This window comes from Stegostoma tigrinum, chromosome 5, assembly GCF_030684315.1.
Source record: "Stegostoma tigrinum isolate sSteTig4 chromosome 5, sSteTig4.hap1, whole genome shotgun sequence".
Classification (NCBI taxonomy): Eukaryota; Metazoa; Chordata; class Chondrichthyes; order Orectolobiformes; family Stegostomatidae; genus Stegostoma; species Stegostoma tigrinum.
Window position 1 is genome coordinate 75,691,015 of NC_081358.1, and position 21,623 is coordinate 75,712,637.

At 38.7% G+C, this 21,623-nt stretch overlaps 1 protein-coding gene across 5 annotated transcripts in view; it reads right to left on the minus strand.

The window, feature by feature from the left end:
• efr3a (EFR3 homolog A (S. cerevisiae)) overlaps positions 1-21,623 on the minus strand; it is a 195,527-nt gene that overhangs the window by 121,069 nt on the left and 52,835 nt on the right. For all 5 annotated transcript variants that reach the window (XM_048528934.2, XM_048528933.2, XM_048528932.2 and 2 more), the window contains 4 exons: positions 14,451-14,578; positions 13,164-13,314; positions 7,550-7,671; positions 1,374-1,523 (listed from right to left, as the gene is read on the minus strand). In XM_048528934.2, the coding sequence (XP_048384891.1) occupies positions 1,374-1,523; positions 7,550-7,671; positions 13,164-13,314; positions 14,451-14,578 (551 nt within the window). The remainder of the gene's footprint in view (positions 1-1,373; positions 1,524-7,549; positions 7,672-13,163; positions 13,315-14,450; positions 14,579-21,623) is intronic.

Sequence of the window (21,623 nt, forward strand, 5' to 3'; positions counted from 1 at the left end):
AATGGTAAACGTGGTTTAATACAGTAAGACAACTTGTAAAGTTATCAGGGCACAAAGCTCCAGAGAGAAATGAGCTTTATAAAAATGAAACAATCAGGATAATTAAACATATTGCTCCCTGTCAGAGAGAATAAAATTCAAAAAAGGATGGGAATAGATGTGAAAAATTCAGAATAGAACTCCCCTAACATTTACATTGTAACAACTTAAGGCTAATAATAAATATTACCTAGCAATAATTAGCTATGAGTTGGATAAAGTTAAAGAGACAGCTTTAAAATCTCCCAAGGTTTTGATTATTATGTTATGTTGCACTTCCCCCTGTAATGTATACATAATAGCATATATCAGGGCTTCATGGCAAAATATATATAAATAAATAGCACCCTTGCAATTTCACTTCAAAGGTATATGCATCAACTTTAAATTCATAAATGGCTGGTCAAAACATAAAATTTGCATTTGGTAATATTCATATAGGACATAAAATCAGCAGAACCACAGGACTTAAGATCAGGAATTGGAATTAGGAATTGGAATTGGAATTTCCAGCACAAAATGAACTCTTGCTTATATTGGTGAAAAGCAATAACCGTTTTGGCAATTTCAAAAGTGGTGATTAAAGCATCTTAAGTGTGTTGCTCATTAAGGGCACTCTCAGCTGTTGTTACTCACGAGTTTTCACCTCATTAGATGCACTTAATGCAAAAGTAAACACTTTGTTTGTTGAGGTGTGCTAAATAGAATAAAATACCCTTGAGGCAGACCTCATTTTAATCTTCTCAGATGGGGATATTTCTTCCAGCACTGTATATGGTTGGTCTTTAAGTGGAGAAATCTGCACTGGGAAAGGACAGGAGTATTCTGTTTTTCCAGTGAGCCTGTGTTTATAGTTCCAGCAGCTTGAATGTTTGATTCTAACCTTCAAGTTATCACTTGTTCAGTTACTTGTTATTAGTGCGACCAACACTTAAACTGAGTAACATTCTCCAGGAGTTCAGTCCAAAAAGAGCAACTAAATGTCTGAAATTGCAGACATTTAAAGGCCTGAATTCTACATAAAGCTTGTTGAAATTAAACCTTCTGTCATAGCAAGCACTTAAGAATGCAATCAACAAAAAGCTTAAAAGGCAACAACCTACAATCAGTCATTTCTCCAGCATCTTTAAGAACAGAAAAGGACAGATTTTGCTCAGCTGTCACTCAAATCACTGATTCTGCTATGTTTTGCCAGCTATCAGAGCAGGAAAATCATCATACACAAAATTAACCATTCTTAGGAACAGGCACACTAAATTTTTAATTTTTTTTCAAAACAATTTCATAACATTCTTAACCATTCAACACTATCATTTCTCATTAGACAATCTAACCTGTCAGGGTCTTCTGTTGTTTGCATATTGAAGAGAAGTGAAGGAACAATCTTATCCATATGCTGAGGCTCCCAAATTATAGTCTGCAGCTCATCATTGACAGTCTTCCGGACAACTCCTTGAATACCCTTGATACCAGCAATCCTGATCCTGTCAAGGACAAACAAAAGCTTCTCCTTTTAGCACATGTACACAGTTTATTAAAGCATCAAAACATGATTCACAATTACATATTTAGAATGCTAGCTGGAAGTAAAATTAACAAATTATTGTGCTTACAAATTAGGTTCTCAAAATATTTTGTTGATGTTTTTGTCCAAAAGTTTGAAGACCACTGTCAGATTGTCAGGCTGCCTGGGTTAAAATGTAAATGTGAATTACTAAACCACTCTCACTATTTATTACATAAAATTTACCACAAAGTTATTCAGTCATAAACGAAAATCAAACTATATTACCTTTTGACTGCTACTGGAAGAAATTACACAAATTATACAAAGTCACAAAACAAGAGCTTTTATCCAAAGCTAGAAAAAGAAATGACTACTAGTTTGGGAACAGCGAGGACAGCATCCTGGCTCTGACCAGGTCCAAGCCCCCAAACTGGTATCAGAGGCCATCCTTGACTACCAGGGCAGGACTCATGGACGGACGGCTTGACTGAGAACTGCTGTTTATCATGATAAGCCTCTGGCTTTGTGTGAGCGCTAAACCTTACAGTAACATAGCAGTTCTATGAGCCTGGTATCTCTGGTTCAGGGACAGGATGCAAAAAGGCACAGCAATGCAACACAGGAATGCTACACAGATCTGAGTATGCTCTAAGTCAGTGAGTTAAGAGAGGAAGGAAAAAGGCCAGAGATGCAGCCTGACCCAGTTCATGAGTTACGGCACATTTCCCCAAATGCACAGTGTCTGCGTGGCTGTATTACATTTGTGGTTACCATGGCACTCCAAGGTGCAGAAGTGAAGTGTAGAAATGTTGCTATTACAAGGATGAAAATCAGGGCAATTCCTTAGCTTTGCATAATGTTAACGGAGGAGATGTATTATCCCTAAAACAACATTCCAATAGGCTCAGTTCAGAAAAATTAGCCCAGAAGAGGAAAAAGAATAAGTTTACAACGGACAATGACATCAGCGAACTGAATCACAGTACTTGGAGCTCTCCAATCATATTGGCTCTAAAAACTGATGGACTGCAGATTACTTGTATTGATTAATACAAAGTCAACTCAGTACACAAATATTATCTCATGTATGATGCCAAGATTGGCGAACAGCTTTGCAGGAATTGGATACTCTCAATTATTGCTAAAGGGATATTGTCAAGTTCATTGACTGATATTACCTTGGGCCTATTAAACTTTTATAATATCAGATTGGCTTTATCAACATAAAGTCATGCCATTTGGAATTAAAAATGTGTTGGTGATATTCTAACAATTGACCAGCAGTCACTGAAAGGCTATGCAACTGCATGGTTTACATCAACATTTGGGGTCTTTTCAGCCAAGAACATTGTCACCACCTGAGTGAACTGTTTGAACAGCTACCAAACGCCAACTTGATCTGGCTAAAAGTGATTTAGAAAAAGAAAAAAATAAGCGACTTACTTGGGTCACATAGTGGGTGAAGGCTGAGTAGCACCTAGATAAATTGCTATTTTGGACTTTCCCACGCTTAAAGCAAAAGAAGAAACTTTGCAAGATGTTGGCAGGATAGGCTCTATTGCAAGTTTGTTACAACGTTCAGCACTATTGTGGCTCCTTGAATAAATTTGTCAAAGAAAGGCAGAAAATTTGAAGGGACTCAAAAATACTTTTGACAACTTAAAAGCTGCACTGATGACTGATAGGTTTTAGAAGTGCTGAATAATGAGCAGCCATTCAAATTGGCTGCTGGTTCCAATGACATCAGTGTGGGTGTCATTTTACAACAAGATGGCAAGATGGGAATTGAACAAACTGTCAGTAATTATGCAAAGAAACTGCATGTCAACAGAAATATCTGATGTGGAGAGGAAGATATTGAATCTTGTTGGTTCATCATTTTGAAATATACATCACCAATAATGTGGAAAAAGTATTATTTATAAACAAACTACAATTCCCTGATGATTTTGTTTTATGCAAAAAGTTCAGGACAGGATTGAATTAACTCCAGAGGCAGGTTTTTCCTCACCAAGTTGCTCTTTACTTACATGTGCATAGTACTGGACACTGGTCTGGCTTCCTCAGGGCCAGCACTGAGTGAACAGAACCTCTAACACTCCTGTTCATATGTCAGCCAGGGGTCCCTGATTGGAGCAGGTTAACAGCCCCAATTAGGGACCTCATTCATGGAGGTCCACCTAGCTGACCTCACCACAAATCACTACATCCTTCCTCTCAAAGTCTCGCGCATCCTGGGGGGGGGGGGGGGGGGGGGGGGTGTCTTGTACTGGGTCCAGTACCTCCAATTCAGCTTCAGACACGACCAGCGCATAACTGGACCATAGCCCATCTCTTGCACCTGAAGCATCTTTTAAGAAAATCATCCCCTTGGTCAGGCAGTAAAGGCATTGAGACTGTGACAACTGCTGTGCCCATTTCAGACTCCAAAAGTTTCTTTGAAACTAGATGGAGGGAGAGCACCCAAAAGATTCTGCCAGCCTTTCCAGCTGTGGTGAGGGGCCAGTAATGTTTTGCTCCTCCTTGTTTGCGAGTTTGCAGCTTTCCTGTGGTCAATGGGCATGTTCAGGACCTCCTCTCCTGAAAAATCTTTATGTGTCATGGCACCTGACCTCTCAAAGGCAATTTTTCTTACCCATGCAGGACTGTTTCCGTAGTTTCAGCACCATACTTCATCTCCTGACATAAACTGTCTGTCCTGCTAACAGGAATCTTGTATCCAGCAGTGGCATTCCTGATGCTATTTCATCCTGCCCACTCCAGGATAGGAGGATCAGATTTAACCTGGTACGGAGTCTTCTACCCAATGGCAACTCTGCTGCAGCATGAGAGGTGGTCCAAGTTTGGTACTGAGTAAAGCTGTAGGCTGTTTCTTTAAGCCTGTCTTCAAAGTCTGAGCTGCACTTTCTGCCAAACCACTGGATGAAGGATGGTATGGAACCGTCCTTATGCACCAAATGCCATTTAACTTTAGGAAATACTTGAAATGGTAAATGATGGCCAGTTGCCTGTGACCAACAGTTCCACAAGTCCATGTGTTATATAAAGAAATGTTCGCAGCTTTTCTATCACAATCCCAATGTTTGAAAAATGAACTCTACACACATCCAGACACTTTGAGTGGGCTTCTACAATGACTAAGAATATTGAACTCATGAAAGGGCCTGCCTTTCCCATGAATATGGGGGAGCTTCCTAGCGCTAACTTGTGTCCTTGTTGGCACTCTTAACACTGCCCCTCCAAGCAGCTATGTCAGCATCCAATGCTGGCCACAAGACATAACTTCTCAACAGCATCTTCATGATGGACACCCCTGGATTACCCTGGTACCCAGTAACTGGCAGTGACCTTTGTTTGGGAAAATCACTCTTGCTCCCCATAATAAAACACCATCCTCAGTTGTGATCTGGTATTGCTAGGTCCAGAAAAGTTTCAATTCTGGTTGTGAAGGCTCGTTTCTTCCTCCCATCACCACCAGCTGGTTTAATTTTGACAGGACTGGATCTCATAGTATCAGACTGTGGATGCAGTCATAGACCGAAAGGACATCCAGAAAGTTTAAAACCAGAATGGACTCTTCCAGTGGTAGCAGAACTGGTGATGATTCTGCCAGCAGGAGGAAGCTCATGGCATCCACATTTGCTACTTGGCTCCCCGACGTTGTTCTAGCTTGTAATTACACGCACATAGAATGATAGCCCAGCGTGGGATTTTACCTGAAGCTATGGATAGCATGGCTTGTCCTCTATGTATTCCTAAAAGGGTTTGTGGTCTATTACTACTACAATAAACCACCATTTCATGCTAGCTGTTCAGTCCCGGGCCTACAACAATGTTCCAGTGAAGCAGAATGCAAGCTTGAAGAACAACACCTCATTTTTTGCTCTGGTAATTGACAGCCTTGAGGTCTCAGCACCGAATTCAATATCTTCAGAAAATGACTACCTTCGAGTCTTAGTGTCACAGCGCAGAAAAACATCCTTCAGCCCATCACGTCCACACAGGTCATTATTTATGCTCTCCATTTTTCTTGCATTTTCTTCCCCCACCCCCAGCCCCCAGCTACTGTCAAGTTTGAGTCATACTTTTGTTTCAATAGAAAGGACCAATTCTTTTCATTTCACACCATAATTTACATCCTATTTTACATCTCTTTCTTCCCTTTCCCCATGAGTAACAACTCTAAATCATCTTTCCTTTTGCTCCTCTTCTACATCTGTCAAATCTATTAAAAACATTCCAACACATTCCAGTTCTGAAGAATAGTCATACCAGACTTGAAATGTTAATTTTTTTTCTCTCCACAGATGTTGCCAGGACTATTGGGTTTCTCCAGTATTCTGTGTGTGCCATCACATTTTTGAATTGTGTCTTGTAAATAGTGAGCCTTTTACAGAAATCAGGGGAAAGAGTTACTTGATGCAGAACACTCATCCTGTAACCAGCTTTTGCAGCTGGTCCAGTTGTGTTTTGAATCAATGGTTATAACAGCATATACACACCAGTAAATTTCATGGGGTTATTAAGCCTCACTTGGTGATGATAATAGCTCTGCACAAACATCGTCATCACTTATCAGTCCAAATGTGAATGCTGACCAGTTTTATTGCATGTAGTTATAGACATTTCAATATTTGGGAATGAGCAAATTGTACTAAACACTGCAATCAGCGATTAAACATACTTTTGATTGTATGGACCAATTGAGGCTGGTTGGATTGAGAACACTATGAAAACTTCTAAAGAATTAACAACTTTAACCAGTGGAAGTATCTCTCCCCTACTGATTCTAGATTCCTACATACTTAAATTATGCAGGGTTGCTTGATGCCATACAAATAAATATCACTGATTCACACCAGTGAGCAGATTATTGCTCTACATGTACCTCTTGATTGCTGTGAAAAACACATTCTATCATTCTGCTAATGATCGACAGTAGGAGGGTAGTAATTGACAAGACTGAATTTGTAGACAGGGCAGACCTGGGCAAGTTACTACATCGTCGATATATATAAACCAATATTGCAACAGTACTGAAATAGTTTGGCTTGAGGCATGGCTCATTCCGGACCAGGAGTTTTTAGTGACATTGTCAGTATACTGTCAAGACTCAATCTTTGCCGTATCCAGTGCTGTAAGCTGTAGAAAGAGTTCTTCTACAGTTTACAAATTTACAAGCTCACTTTTGAACAATTATGCAACATGAATGGCTTTGATGTTCATCAAATAGTTGACAAAAATACATTTTAGCATTCAAAATTTAAAAAGCATGAATGCATTTTGCAGAAGCTATAGAGCAGTATGTTATGTAACAAAAATGCAAAATGTTATGAATAACAAAAGCCTTAAAAAAAATCACAGAAATGGTCTGGAATACTAAGCAGGTCTCTGTGGGGTAGCAGTGGGGAACCAAGTATAACTTTTCAAGCTAACATCTTTTTCCGGATCTGCAGAACATTTGCAGGTTATGATGGGATTGAGTTTATTTTTGCAAGTGACTATTAAGTTGCAAATTGAACACCTAAAGCTACAGAGTAGGCTTTACAGATTATCAAGTGTACCGCAAGCTGTACTAAAATAGAAACACTGCCTCTGTGTCAGCCTGCGTCATCAGAATATTTTGCTGCATTAATTAGCACATTTTTCAAGCATTAAATTAGCACCCATCCCTGGCACAGAAATTTCAAGTTTTAAGGGTTTATATTTTTAAAAACCGAGAACTATAGCTCAAAGTCAGTTGTGCGTAGGTGTTTTGAAAACCTGTCTAGATGAATCTGATAGAGGTTCATTAGCGTTAGAAAGCCATCTGCACTGTCAAAGATTAGACAAAAAAGCTATTTGGATATTTTACAACTCCGTGCAAATTAACCATCAAAACAATTATATACAACATGCAACAATATCTTAAAGATATTTGAGACCACATTTTTAAATTATACCTCCCAATCACAACAAATGATATGCACAACAAAACGATTGAGACCGGTCTCATGTACTCACTTAGTTCTGCTTTCCAGATCATCAATGTAAGAATGGCACATCGCACTGAACTGAGACACAAAGAAGTCATAACGCCTGTGATATGAAGCGGTGTCTTCCTCGATGTTTGCAAACTTGACAAACTAGGGAAGATGACAGTTAAACAAGTTAAAGATAGAATTTGCTCAAGTTTTGAAGATATATCTTCTCAGAAGTTCCATGGTGTTGCTGATAGACAATCTAAATCACGAAGACCTAGAAGGTTAGACCGTCACTTGGAGTTTCAATTGTCACCTTGTGGCACAGTTGAAGTGTCTCTACCTCTGCTCCCAAAGGTCCAGGTTGAAATCCCAACTCTTCTATAATGTGTCATATCATGATAAGTTGATTGTAAATATTTTTAATTACCACACTTCCTATTTAGGCGCAGCACGGTGGCTCAGTGGTTAGCACTGCTGCCTCACAACACCAGGGACCCAGGTTCGATTCCACCCTAGGGAGACTGTCTGTGTGGAGTTTGCACACTTTCCCCATGTCTGCATGGGTTTACTTCAGGTGCTCTGGCTTCCCCCCACAGTTCAAAGATGTGCAGTCTAGATGGATTGGCCATGCTAAATTACTCAGTGTTAGAATGTGTAGATTAGGTGGGTTACAGGGAGAAGAGTCTGGGTGGGATGTTCCGAAGGACATTATGGACTTGTTGGGCTGAAGGGTCTGTTTCCACACTGTAGGGATTCTATGAAATCTTACAATTTAACCTGATCTTAGGTGGACAAACAATGGGAAGCATTATGCTCATGAGTTGGAAATATGTACAGTTTTAATGAATTAAAATTCAACTGAGCCTTTCACAAACCTGACACTCCCAAATCACAGACAGTAGGATAATCTGAGATATCCAGAATCCCATTTCTGAAGAAGGGTCTAGGCCTGAAACGTCAGCCTTCCTGCTCCTCTGATGCTGCTTGGCCTGCTGTGTTCATCCAGCTCTACACCTTCTTACTTCCAAATCATAGCTCTTTACAACTCAGCACAAGTCTACTAGCATCCCAAAACCATCACAGCTCGTCCCCGCCTCCCTAACCTGTTCTTCCTCTCACCTATCGCTACACCCCCATTTCCTTCCTACTAACTCATCCCACTGCCTTGACCTGTCTGTCCTCCTCGGACTGATCTATACCCTCCCTACCTCCCCACCTACACTCACCTTTACTGGCTCCATCCTCGCCTCTTTAACTTGTCTATCTCCTCTCCACCTATTTTCTCCTCTATCCATCTTCGATCCACCTCCCGCTCTCTCCCTATTTATTTCAGAACCCTCTCCCCTGCCCCCATTTCTGAAGGAGGGTCTAGGCCCAAAACGTCAGTTTTTCTGCTCCTAAGATGCTGCTTGGCCTGCTGTGTTCATCCAGCTCTGCAGTTTGTTATCTCAGATTCTCCATCACCTACAGTTCCTATTATTCCTGATACAAGTCTACGAGGCACTGGGAACACACTTAAGGTTGGAATGCAGACTAACATCTCATGAATTTTAAAAGTACAGAATTTGTATTAAGAAATGAAGGATGCAACTTTGTAAGATATGAATATCTAAACTTTTTTTTTACACAAACATACGGAGGTACATTACCACCAACTATTCACTTTTGTCTACTTGTGAATTTATTTTTCTCCCAAAGAAAGGCCTGACAAATTGAAAAAAATCTAAAATTACAGAATGAGGAAATTTCCATTGACAGCTATGAAAGATGAAATAAAAACTACGCAATACAGAAATTAATATTTTCACCTGCCAGCTTACCAACTGTAATTTCAATATATTGTAGAAATATCCGAAATGGAATACTTCAGATCTATATTTCTGATATAAATTAGGTGAGGCTTATTCCCAGAATGAACTCCTCATACTAATTAAATGGTATGAATAGTCAGAATTTACATGTTTTGTTTATATTTATCAATAAAAATAACAACCAATAATCCACACAGATAAAGCTGAAAATTTAAGTAGACTTATTTCAAATGGTATGTCCATCATCAAAATAAGGTCAAGGGTGGAGCATTTTCTGACCATTTAAAACTAGTAATTCTGTAAGAATAGTGTTGCCTTACGATGGCATTAATTAACATTTTTATGGAAGGCTATAATTTTGCCTGCGATTTTCAACAGCTATTGCAATCAACTTCAGAATGATGCCTCTGTATGTACAGAAGTTGAGCCTAGCAGTCGAGAGGTAATAATCAACAGTTTCTCAGAAACTCCAATTTCTCTTTTACACTGACAGCTGGCATGAAGTGTCTAGTTATAAAGTCTGATTGTGCAAGCCTCATTAGTCATCTGTTGCTTGAAATAATTAGGTTATGATGTCTCACTTTTACCAGGAATCTTGAAGATGGTTGTGAGGAAAAGCCAGCATCCCTTCCATCTACTGAGGCAGTGTTTAGTTGAGATTTTTAACTATTCTCAGGTTCCTATAATGTAGCTTCAGTTTTAACTAGCCACTTAAAAATAAATTGCAATTTTCAAAACAATACATACAAAATTGAACAGTAACCAGTGGTACGGTTATGCAAAACAACAGTTTCTCACCAGTGCACGATTGGCTGAGTTAAACAAAATTACTTTTTTAAAAAATTGTTCATGAGAGATGAGCATTGCAGGCATTGTATTTATTGCCTATCCTTAATTACCTTTGACAAGCAACCTCGAACCAAAAAGTAGTCAGTGTGATGCACACATATACCCATCTGTGCTGTCAACAAATAACCGGCATGGTTTTAATCCATGACAGTGAAGCAGTAGTACAGAGTTGCAAGTCAGGATAGGCTCTACTCAAATGTCTTTCCTTTAATGAAAATGTATCCTCCATTTCATGTTTTATTTGCATCAGCGTACAAGGCAATTTTTTTTTAATGCAACAAAATATTTGTAGTCAAAAGTTTGAAAGCTTGCTCTGCAAAATGTAACGACTTGCATAATCAGTTAAAAATAAAACATTTCCACAATGCAAATGTGGATAGTTCTGAAAAGTATGAAAGGCCTCTCATAATCCCATGAAATTAGCATGTATTGGTATGCAGACATTTTAACTCTGAGCTTTGATTTTGATTCTATTTTTAATAAATGTAGTAGCTTGAAGACAATATGGGGTGTCTTGGGCTTGAGAGGATACAATGTAAACTGGAAATGTCCTGGAATATCAGGCTACTGTTCATCTAGTGACAATTTACTTTTTTTCTATACTTGTTCACTAAACATAGCTATACACAAAATAACTAATAAATTTTCTTTCAGCAGTTGAATATACTGGCAACGCATCAATTTTTCTTTTCACTGGAAACCCTTCACAAAAAAGTGAGAAAACTACAATTATAAAGCAATGGAGTGTTGGCAAGTTAGAGTTATACTGTCAAGTCAATATTGTTCTCCAGGCAAGAGAAAAAGCATTCTCTGCTAATTTGTGCTCAAATGCTAGTAACATTTGTTGAAGAGCCAAAGAAACCATGTACACTCTGCTAAAAATATATTATTGTAATTACCATTTTCAAATGTTCTCAGTCCAACATAAAGAAGCTCCATTAATATTAGCAGAAGCAAAGAAACTCATTTCAACATTTTGCAAACTCATTGCAAAATTATTGTAAACACGCAAGATCAAAGTTTCTTCAGGCTTATTTCATTTTGGGAATGCTTACATAAGATTTGAGAAATACATTTAGCATTTGTCATTATAACATGTAACAAAGCCATGCAACCGTCTTATTTTCTATTTTGCTGCAAACTTTTGGATATAGATTTAAACACAGTATTATACAAGTTTTAAAAATTAGTATTCAGAATCTATCCCCAATGATGTAATACCAATATCAAAAACAAAATAATTTTTCTTATATCCCGGATCTATCGGCTTCTTTCACGGAATCTCTATAGTGCAGACAGAGTTATTTGGGCCATCGGGTCTGTACCGACCCTCCAAAACAGCACTGCAACACTCCTATCTCTAGCCTCCCATTTAGCATGGCTAATCCCCCTAGCCTGCACATCTTCAGAGTGCGAGAGGAAACCTGAGCGCCTGAAGGAAACCACACAGACATGGGGAGAATGTGCAAACTCCACACAGTCACCCCAGGCTGGAATCAAACCACAGACCCTGGTGCTGTGAGGCTGCAGTGCTAGACACTGAGCTGCCATGCCACCTGGTGGGCATAGTATCTAGGGACGTGCAGGTCAGGTGGGTTAACTATGGTGAAAACTCTATGCGAGGTTAGAGGAAGGGATTGGGTGGTCTAGGGTGGGAAGTTCTTTGGAATGTCGGTGTGGACTCGATGGGCTGAATGGCCTATTTCTGCTGGAATTGTACGATTCTACGATATCTACAGCATTCTAAAAACCTGTAAGAATTTTCAGCAATACACATTAATTAACATATAGTTAACAGAGCATAAGAAATAGGAATAAACAAGAGTTTGAGTTAGTTTTGTCAGTTTTTAAAAATTATTTGACAGGATGTGGGTATCAGAGTCTACGCCAGCATTCTAGACCACTCCCCCAAGGCGGCTGTAGTGAGTCACTTCTTCAAACAGCAGCAGACCACGTAGTATACGTACGTCCACAGCGCTGTTAGGGAATTCCATAATCGTCACCAAGCAAGAGAGAGAGTGAAGGAAAAACAATATAACTCCATAGCAGGATGCTGGGGGTCTTGAAGGGGAAAGTGCAACCATGCTGTTCCAAATGTTTGGTATTCTTGACCACCTTGGTGGTAAAGGTCAGTGGTTTGCAAGCAGCATTAAGGAAGTCTTGTTAAAATCATGGCTGATTCCCAATCATAACTCTACCAACTTGCCTCATCTCAAAATTTGTCATTTACCATATAGTCTATTTGTGTAATCTAGATCTATTGATCTTTTAAAGATAAGAATCAAGCTTTTGAAGTGACGGAGCTACTTTGCCTGTGTGTTGGAAGAAGTTCAAGTAAAGACACATTCCAATAGATAAATCTTACTTCAAAAATCTTCTTTAAAACAAAGCCTCATCACTCCCATGTCACTATTTCTCCAAGGTTACTGAATACATAGTATACTAGAAACTCACTACATTTTTTTAAATCCTGAAAAGGTAGCAAGCATTCATTTAAAAATCAGACCGCCTTAATTGAAGGCACTAAATGTCCAGTCAGTGCAATATATGTTTTACTCAAAGAAACTTCAAAAACAATCGTTAATTGAAAATTTCAAAATAAATATTGTGAGATAGGAGAGATACGGATAAAAGTGGCTAAAAAATAGTGCACCTACAGGACTGAAAGGAACAGGATAACAATTTTCTTACAGGCTGGGGGAATGGGTTAAATGGAAAACCTTTAAGGCACTGGTACGAATACTGGTGGACCATGAGACCACCTCCTGTGTTGTACAATTCTATTTTATGACTTTATGACAAAGCAGGAAAGAGAAACAACCATCTGAACGATGGCGTCACTTGAGGACGCAGCTGAAATAAGAGCCATCTCTGTGTGAAGTCGCAAGAAATTGGAGAGTAATTTGGCAGACATCTACTCCACAGATATGGAATGAATGGATAGCCTATGATCCAAATGTGATTTAAATAAACACATCTCCTCATAAAACTTACCGAATTGGAGCCAAGAATTTGAAGCTCAGGTTCTCCGGACTCCAATAGTTTGGCCACCATTTGAAGGAAGCTTTCAACAAAGAGGTTAATGCTTTGGGAATGACAAGCCATCAAAAGCTGGTCCAATGCCTCCATCGCAATGAAAACATACCTACACAAAACAAATTAATCAATTCTACCAAATATAACAAATCATACTTTTATTCCTTTATCTCCTCCCCCTCACCTAACAGCAGCATTTTGTCTTTTAAAAGGAGGGTGTTGCAGCCGTGGAAAGGATGGAGAAAGGATTCTCTGATGTCAGGTTTGAGCGGCTTTAGTTATGAAGTGATATCACAGAAAAAGGAACATATTTGAAAAAAAAAACATATCTTACAAACTATTCAACGGTTCAATATTTAGATAAGGTAGAGAAGAACCATATTTTGATCAAAAGCTAGAGGGCATAAAGCAAATTATATGTCAGGCAGCATTTGTGCAGCAAGAAATTATTTTCCATGTTGGTTTAGTTTATTAATGTGGCTAAAAGGAACATAGAACATCTAACTAACAAAGACAGCATGTTACCATAACTTTTGCTTTTGCGTAGGAACACAGGGCTTCGGAAAGCAAGTAGAAAATTTAATTGAAAGCTCACAAAGCAGGCAACATTTTTTGGCCAATCTATTTCTGGTGGTCAACAGCACATACATATTTTCCTAAGAATTGGAATCTTTCTATATGAATTGCTAAAAGGAGGCATTTATAGCCTACCAGGGCCCTCAGTACCTTGTACATTTCATTAAGATCAATTCTCACTCTTAAACTCCAATGCCTACGACTCAAATTGTTCAATTTCCCTTCATATGATAAGCACTTCATCCCAGGAATGAAAGGAGTTAAGTGAACCTTCCCTGAACTTATTATGCGTCTTTTCAAACAAGAACACTAAAACTCTGCACAGCACTCCAAACACATCTCACTGGGGCTATGTGGAGCTGCAATAAAACTTCAATTTCATACTGCAGTCTTGGCTATTCTAAACATTAACCTTTTTGCGATTCATTTATTAGGACATCCAGATGCCATAGAGTTCTGCAGTATCTCTCTATATTTTTGTTAATATTTGTTCACAGTACTGAAATCATAGATTTCACAACGTGAATATCATTGCTTTAGCAGTCACCAAACCAATACATTTTGGTCATGGTATACATCAAGACATTTTTAAAAAATAAATATTTAATAAAGACTTTAAATATTCAAAAACGTTTAAAATAACAATGTTTAAACATTAAAATAACCTACCCATATCTATGCCTGACGACATCCCGACTGAGCCGTTCTGCGAGATACTTCCCTATTCGATCCAGTTTGTCTGGAGCTGAAACCGCATAGAAGGTCAACTTCTCCATGTCAGCTTTGACAAGGCCATCCTAATAATAAACATTTGGATTGGTTAATAAATGAGCTTTAAAAGTTTTGCTGTCTGACCTTTCTATCAAATACTGACTTGGTGCTATGCACTTCATCTGCAACTAGATTTATTAAAAACATTTGTAATGCTCGAAATGAAGGACACCCCCATGAGGCATAGTAACACTCACCTATTGTAGAATGCAATGCCTCTACTATGCATTTCCAAATGTAGAGTCAAATTCCTCTCACTCTAGATAGATAACAAATTTTAATCTAAACCTGAATAAGATGAACATTGTAGATTACTAATCTAAACCAATATTAGTTATAGTTTCACTATAAACAGCTATAAGTTACAGAGGACTAAACTTTATTGTCACACAGACCTATTTACTTCAAGTCACAAACATGAAAATGACGTCTTAAACAAAATCGACTTATTTGCATACTGACAAACTTAATCTACAACTCTGCAGAGACTAACCACAGAGCTAATGGGCTTGATTTATCAAAATCAAAAAAAAGGGTTAAGCCATTGAAGGCAGCTACATCTTAAAACACTAATTGTCTTACATCCACCATACTTAGGAATAAACCTTCAACAATAGAGATTGAATTTCACAAAAGTAATGGAGCAACTCCTTTCACTGTCAACGGCTTAGATGCACTAGCCAGGGTCAGCTTAGTCAATGCTTAGGTCACTAGGTGGCATTATGTCTCAATTAGTACCTTTTTGTAAAATTCATCAATCTGATTAGAAGCAAAGCTGTGCAAGAATATGGTTACCTGTATTTTTCTAAACCCCAATGTCCCACATTCAGGAAGCATCCCTAGTGTCATACATTCTACACCTCGCAGCACACTCCCAGTGGTGACATGCCAGTAACTTATTTCTAAGGCTGGTTAAAAATGTTTGGATTTAAAAATCAAACACATTATGTTAAAAGAGAAAAAGCCAGTCAAAGCAATCCTTGAAGCGCAGCACAATGGGATGATCAAAGAAATAATACAAAAGCAGGTATGGGCAGACAAAGAGCACAAAAGTGAAAAAGTAAACAAGTGATGTCAAAACACAGGAGCAGCAACCAACCCCAAGGGAACTAAACTTGTAATCAAGGAAAACTGCTGAGGCAAGGTTCAAAAATAAGGAATTAAGATACTAAATAATTAAACTTCAAGGCTTTGAAGTTTCAAGCATTATTTTCAATAAGGTTAGTTAGTAGCTCAATTAAGAGAAGCTTGGCAAGTGTCTCAATGCATCAAATGCACATTCTCTGCAATGTGGGAAATCCACCTCTCATTGGGGGGGGTGGGGGCACACGAGAAACAAAGGAGTTTTGGTTCAGACCTCCAGCAGCAACTGGCATCACTGGAGTATGCCCACAAGGTGGACAGCATGTTTCTGGAGGTTGTCACTCCACAGCTTACAAGGAAGGGACTGGGTGACTGCCAGAAAGACAAGAACCAAAACACAAATCTCCTTCTAAGTGGCAGTAAGTTCAAAACTTCAATCACCACCCCAAACATTAAAGGTTACTCGTGTTCTATCACGTCTTCAATTACATTCACCACAAATGGGTGCATACTGAAGAATTTCAATGAATCCCAAAAATTACCTTCTTTTAACCAATGAATCATTTCTTTATATACAAAACAAATCTAAGAACTCAGTGGCAGGAGGGAGGTATATTTGGCAAGAGCAAGTTCCAATGGCAGACAAAGAGGAATTTATTGAGGAGGTCTGAAATTTAAAAAAACCTAGTAAATAAAGATTCAGTGAAGTTAACAAGGATAACAATGGATAAACATGATTTAGCACTTGATTGTATCCAGCAGCAATCTTGATACATAGTTTAGAGTCTGAACCTCAGTAATTTAGTGTGCTTGTGCTTTTGTCTTTTGCACACTGGGATCTAGAAAAATTTGAAATCTAATTGTGTTATATAAAATGCTAAAGGAGATTACCAAAGTGAAATTGAGCAGATGCTTCCCTTATGGGGCAAACTAGAATGAGAGGTGGTGTATTTAAAACAGGCATGAGGAATTACTTCTGTCAAAAGGGCCATGAATCTGTGGAATTCACTACTCCAGGGTACATGAATGCCAGGATACTGAATAAATTTTAGGAGATAGACAGAATTTTAATTTTAATTAAAATCATTATAGGAATTAGGCAGGAAATGGAGTGGAGGCCAAAATGAGATCAGTCATGATCTTATTAAATGGTGGAGCAGGCTCAAGGGGCTGAATTGCCTAGTCCTATTCCTAGTTCTTTAGCTCTTACATTCATATTAAACTGCATGTGGATCGATCATTCATGTGTGGATTCTTTCAACTCCAGAAAGTACATTCATATCAGTCTGAGAAGAATTAATTAGACTCTAGAGCAGACATCAAATATCTAATGATTTACCTCCCCTCTCTCACTGCCAGATTGTTGAGGAATTTTCTGGGGATAAATTTTCAAAGAACAAGGCTAGCAGATCTTGGATCCAAAAATGTGGATGAGGATAGAGGATAAACAGGCAGATACTGGGAAAGGGAATTCACATTATACAAGCGGTTTCACAGAACATACACAGAATAAGCTCAATACGTTCCACGAAGACAGATAAAGGTCTGATGACACGCTAATATTAATCCAAGAAAACAACTCACCCAAGTGTATTTATCTACTAGAGACATTCACATATTTCAGCATACTTCAATTGTGCAAGTGCTAACATTGTTCATTTCAAATCTTTTCATCACATGCAAGTTGTTCTATATGAAACATCCAAGAATGATTCTTAAAATTACTAACTAATCTATACTGATAATGTAAGGTACAAATACCAAGAATTGCAAAAGGTAATAATATCCCACTACAAGATGAAGTATGAAACAATAAGACATGGAAACAGAAGCAGGCCATTCAGCCCATTAAGTCTGCTTAACTAGGAGATGGCTGGTCTGGAAATCCTCAACTCCACTTTTCTACAATTTTCTGTACTTTTCACTCATGAAAATCTGTCTGTCTCAGCCTTAAATACACTAAACCTTTGATAGCCTTCATAGTAAAGGATTCTACAGATTCACTACCTTCAAAGAAATTTGTTATTCTTCCTCTAACAACCCAATGCACAGCTAATTAAGAAAACTGCACTTAATATTAACAAGGAAGCTTTTGAAACAGCACTTAGATTTGTACATCCACTGGCATTAATGTATTATGGTATTTAGTGCAAAATCTTAAAAATACACTTAAGTAGTCATGGCTCTCACTTGAGATCCTGAAGCACAATAGCAAGAGCTATTGATCGAGTTAATCAGACCAAACTACGATTGTTATTTCCTTGATCTTGTGTTTGGACTTTTGTTTTGTAAAATGACTGAGCTACTTCTTTGCTATTGAAGAATTCTGAATTCTTGGGGCAAAAATTGGATTGGCAACAGATTTCACTTCTACTGGTGAATGAAGTAATGTTCAACAATGTAGCATGAAAACAACCATGTGTTGATAACCATCATATTGAGGAAATAAAACAAAGTTCAGATCTAATCACCTACTAGTAGTCATGGAACAGGGGAAAAGAAAATATTGGTTTTCTTTTCTCACTGAAGTATGCCACATCAAGCAATGCCAATCATGTTGCAATATAACTGCAAAAGCAAATCAATAGGTCAATAAGCTACTTCAAACACCTTGGTGAAGTGTAATGTGAAGTGTACATTTTGGTAAACTGATACTTGGTTTATGTGCACATGTTTTATTTTCCCCTTCTTCTGTCACTGCCTCTCCAATTCATTTCCCTACAAGTAAAAGCAGGGTTTACCCATACTGCTCAAATCTACACGGCAATCAAGGGGCTTTTATCTGCCAATCTATACTCTGCAATTGAGAGCAAGTAGCCTACAATACTGTACATTGAACTATGTTGACTAATTTTAAATGTAAACCATTTATCAATCAAAAGTAAACAAACCAGAATTAAAAAATTGGTAAACATTTGTGAATTTAGCCTTAGTTGAAGAAAACTGGACAAAATTCATACAAAAACAGGCCTTAACAGCATATCAAATTGGTCGCTCAAGCCTGGAGTCATTTCACAACCGATCTGATTGTGGCCTCAATTCATTCCACTGCCTTGTCAATCACAATATATGTAACACAACCAAAAATAAAATGCTATGACCCTGCCTCCACTGCCCTTTGGGGAAGGGAATGAAACAGACCAACGACACTGAAGGAAGGCTTCTCACCGTAATCATAAATGGGGAAGCCCTTTATTTTAAAACTAACTCGCTTCTCTCCCATGACTGGAATCATCTGTAGAGCATCCACTCTGTAATTTTTCCTGATGATCCTATTTGTCTTAATTTGACCATCTCTCATTTTTCTAAACTCCACGAGATGTAGGACTAATGTAACCAAACTGCCTTTATAAGATAAATCCTTTGTCTCTCACGTCAACTGAATGAACCTTTGCTGATATTAATATTAAAGATAATGGGAACTGCAGATGCTGGAGAATCCAAGATAATAAAATGTGAAGCTGGATGAACACAGCAGGCCAAGCAGAATCTCAGGAGCACAAAAGCTGACGTTTCGGGCTTAGACCCTTCTTCAGAGAGGGGGATGGGGAGAGGGTTTTGGAATAAATAGGGAGAGAGAGGGGGAGGCGGACTGAAGATGGAGAAAAAAGATGATAGGTGGAGAGGAGAGTATGCGTGGGGAGGTAGGGAGGGGATAGGTCAGTCCAGGGAAGACAGACAGGTCAAGGAGGTGGGATGAGGTTAGTAGGTAGGAAATGGAGGTGCGGCTCTCCTTTCCATATATATATATACTCTCCTCTCCACCTATCTTCTTTTCTCTCCATCTTTGGTCCGCCTCCCCCTCTCTCCCTATTTATTCCAGAACCCTCACCCCATCCCCCTCTCTGATGAAGGGTCTAGGCCCGAAAAGTCAGCTTTTGTGCTCCTGAGATGCTGCTTGGCCTGCTGTGTTCATCCAACTTCACACTTTATTATCTTATATTAATATTAAACCTGTTTTCGGGCACAGAGATCAAAAATGTACACAACACTTACGAATCAATATGACCCAATATATTTCAACAGTACTGGAACAACAATCTACTTGCCTTCCCAATTATGCACTATTCCCGCATGCTAACCTTGCAATTTTGTTTAACCAGAACATCCAGATCCCTCTGTACTACAGTCTTGCAATCTTTCTCTGCTTAAAAGTAGTGGTTTTCCATACGCATTATGAAATTAGACAAATTCACATTTTTCTCCATTATACTTTATCTGCCATTTTTTGCCTAGTTTTGCACAAATGCTTGATATTTAACATTCTTGGAGGAACTACGTTTTGACAGATCGTGGAAAATGAATTTATTTCAAATTCTGTAGATATGTCTGGAGCATTTTCTACAAAATAAGTAACTGGAAGTTCGTCATGGACTTAGGGTACCTCTTTAAATAAGATTTCCTGGATTTCACATGACAGCTAATAAATGCTTACTTTGTTGTAGATCCTCCTGCAGATGTTTTGAACAATGACTGACTTGGAGTAGGTTCTTAATTTTAACTACTTCAGTTACAGGGAAGATTCTAAGAACCAGCTGGATTAAAAGGAAGGCTGTTAAGAACAACCTGAGATGAAGGGAAAACTGCTAACAACTAGATAATTTGGAGCGAAGCCTAAGAATTGGAGAAACTAAGGCAAGCTGCCCAGCTGAACTCTCCCATTTCCGAGAAGGAAACCCTAGTGTCGAGCTCAGGGCGAGACGTATTAGCTCACTTGAGAGAGAAATTGAATAACATCAAAAAGATTCTACTTCCTGACCAAGCTGAGTCTGCACGACTTCAGAGGAATCATGTTTCACCAATCCATTGGAGTTCTTTAAGGAGGATGTTGAACATAAGGCGGAACTGGTGGATGTACTGTACTTAAAATTTCCAGAAGGTGATTTGGTAAAAAGTGCCACATCAAAAGTTGTTGCAGAATGCAATTTGCACTGGGAACCTATAAGGACAGATGTTAGTTTGGTTGGCCAGTAGGAAGCAGAAAGTTGTCATAATGTGACCTCAACTGTTTGAAGAAAGCCCGTTGTTTAGTTACCCACCCACCTCTTATTCTATTCATTCCTGCTCAACTCTGTTCTAGCCTCAATGAAGTCAGCTCTCCACCAACAGATTTTCTTACTCCAGACTGTTGCACATTAATCTCTACCACCATCCAGAACCTTATGATACTATAATCACTGTCTCCGAAATGTTCCCTCATTGACATCTGAACCTTGATCAACGTCACGTCCAAGGACTTGGTCCATCAATGATTCTTTATTTGTTAGACTGGACACGTACTGCTGTACAAAATTTTCCTGAATACTATCTGGAAACATTTTCCCCTTGTTGCCTATTTGGGTAACTGAAGTGCCCCATAACTACTCTGTAATGCTGACATTTCACTGTAATCTCCCTGCAGATTTGTTCTTCAACAACCTTTCCACAAGTTGGTGATTTATAGACTGCACTGATAATACTGCCCTTTTTGCTCCTTAGTTGTAGACTAACTGACTCTGATCTTAAACCCGTGAGACATCCTCTTTCTCCAACACTACAATCTTAACTAATACTGCCAGCCCCTCCACCTTTCCGTCTTTTTCTATCTTTCCTGAATAACTTATACCTGTGAGTATTTAACAGCCAGTCTTACCCTTTCTTGAGCCAGGTCCCTGTATCACCACATCTTCCCTCATGGCAAATCAGTATCTTCAACTCCCCAACGTTATTGGCTACACTCTGTGGACTTACATACATACACATTAACTGTGTTTTGGACTTCATTTCTTTCCCCCTTACACTGAGCTCTCCTAGTAGCTTGTTATTCCCAGAGTTGGTGCCAGCTGTATCTGGCTAAAATATTTTGCAGACGTAGGTATTTCCTTTACTATTCTCTCCTGGTTCCCACACCCCTGCCAAGTTTATTTCAAGTCTCCCACTGCCCCCCCTCAAAAAAAAACTCAACTACTGCACTGGCAAAGCCCCCTTCAAGGAGCTCAGTCCCAACTT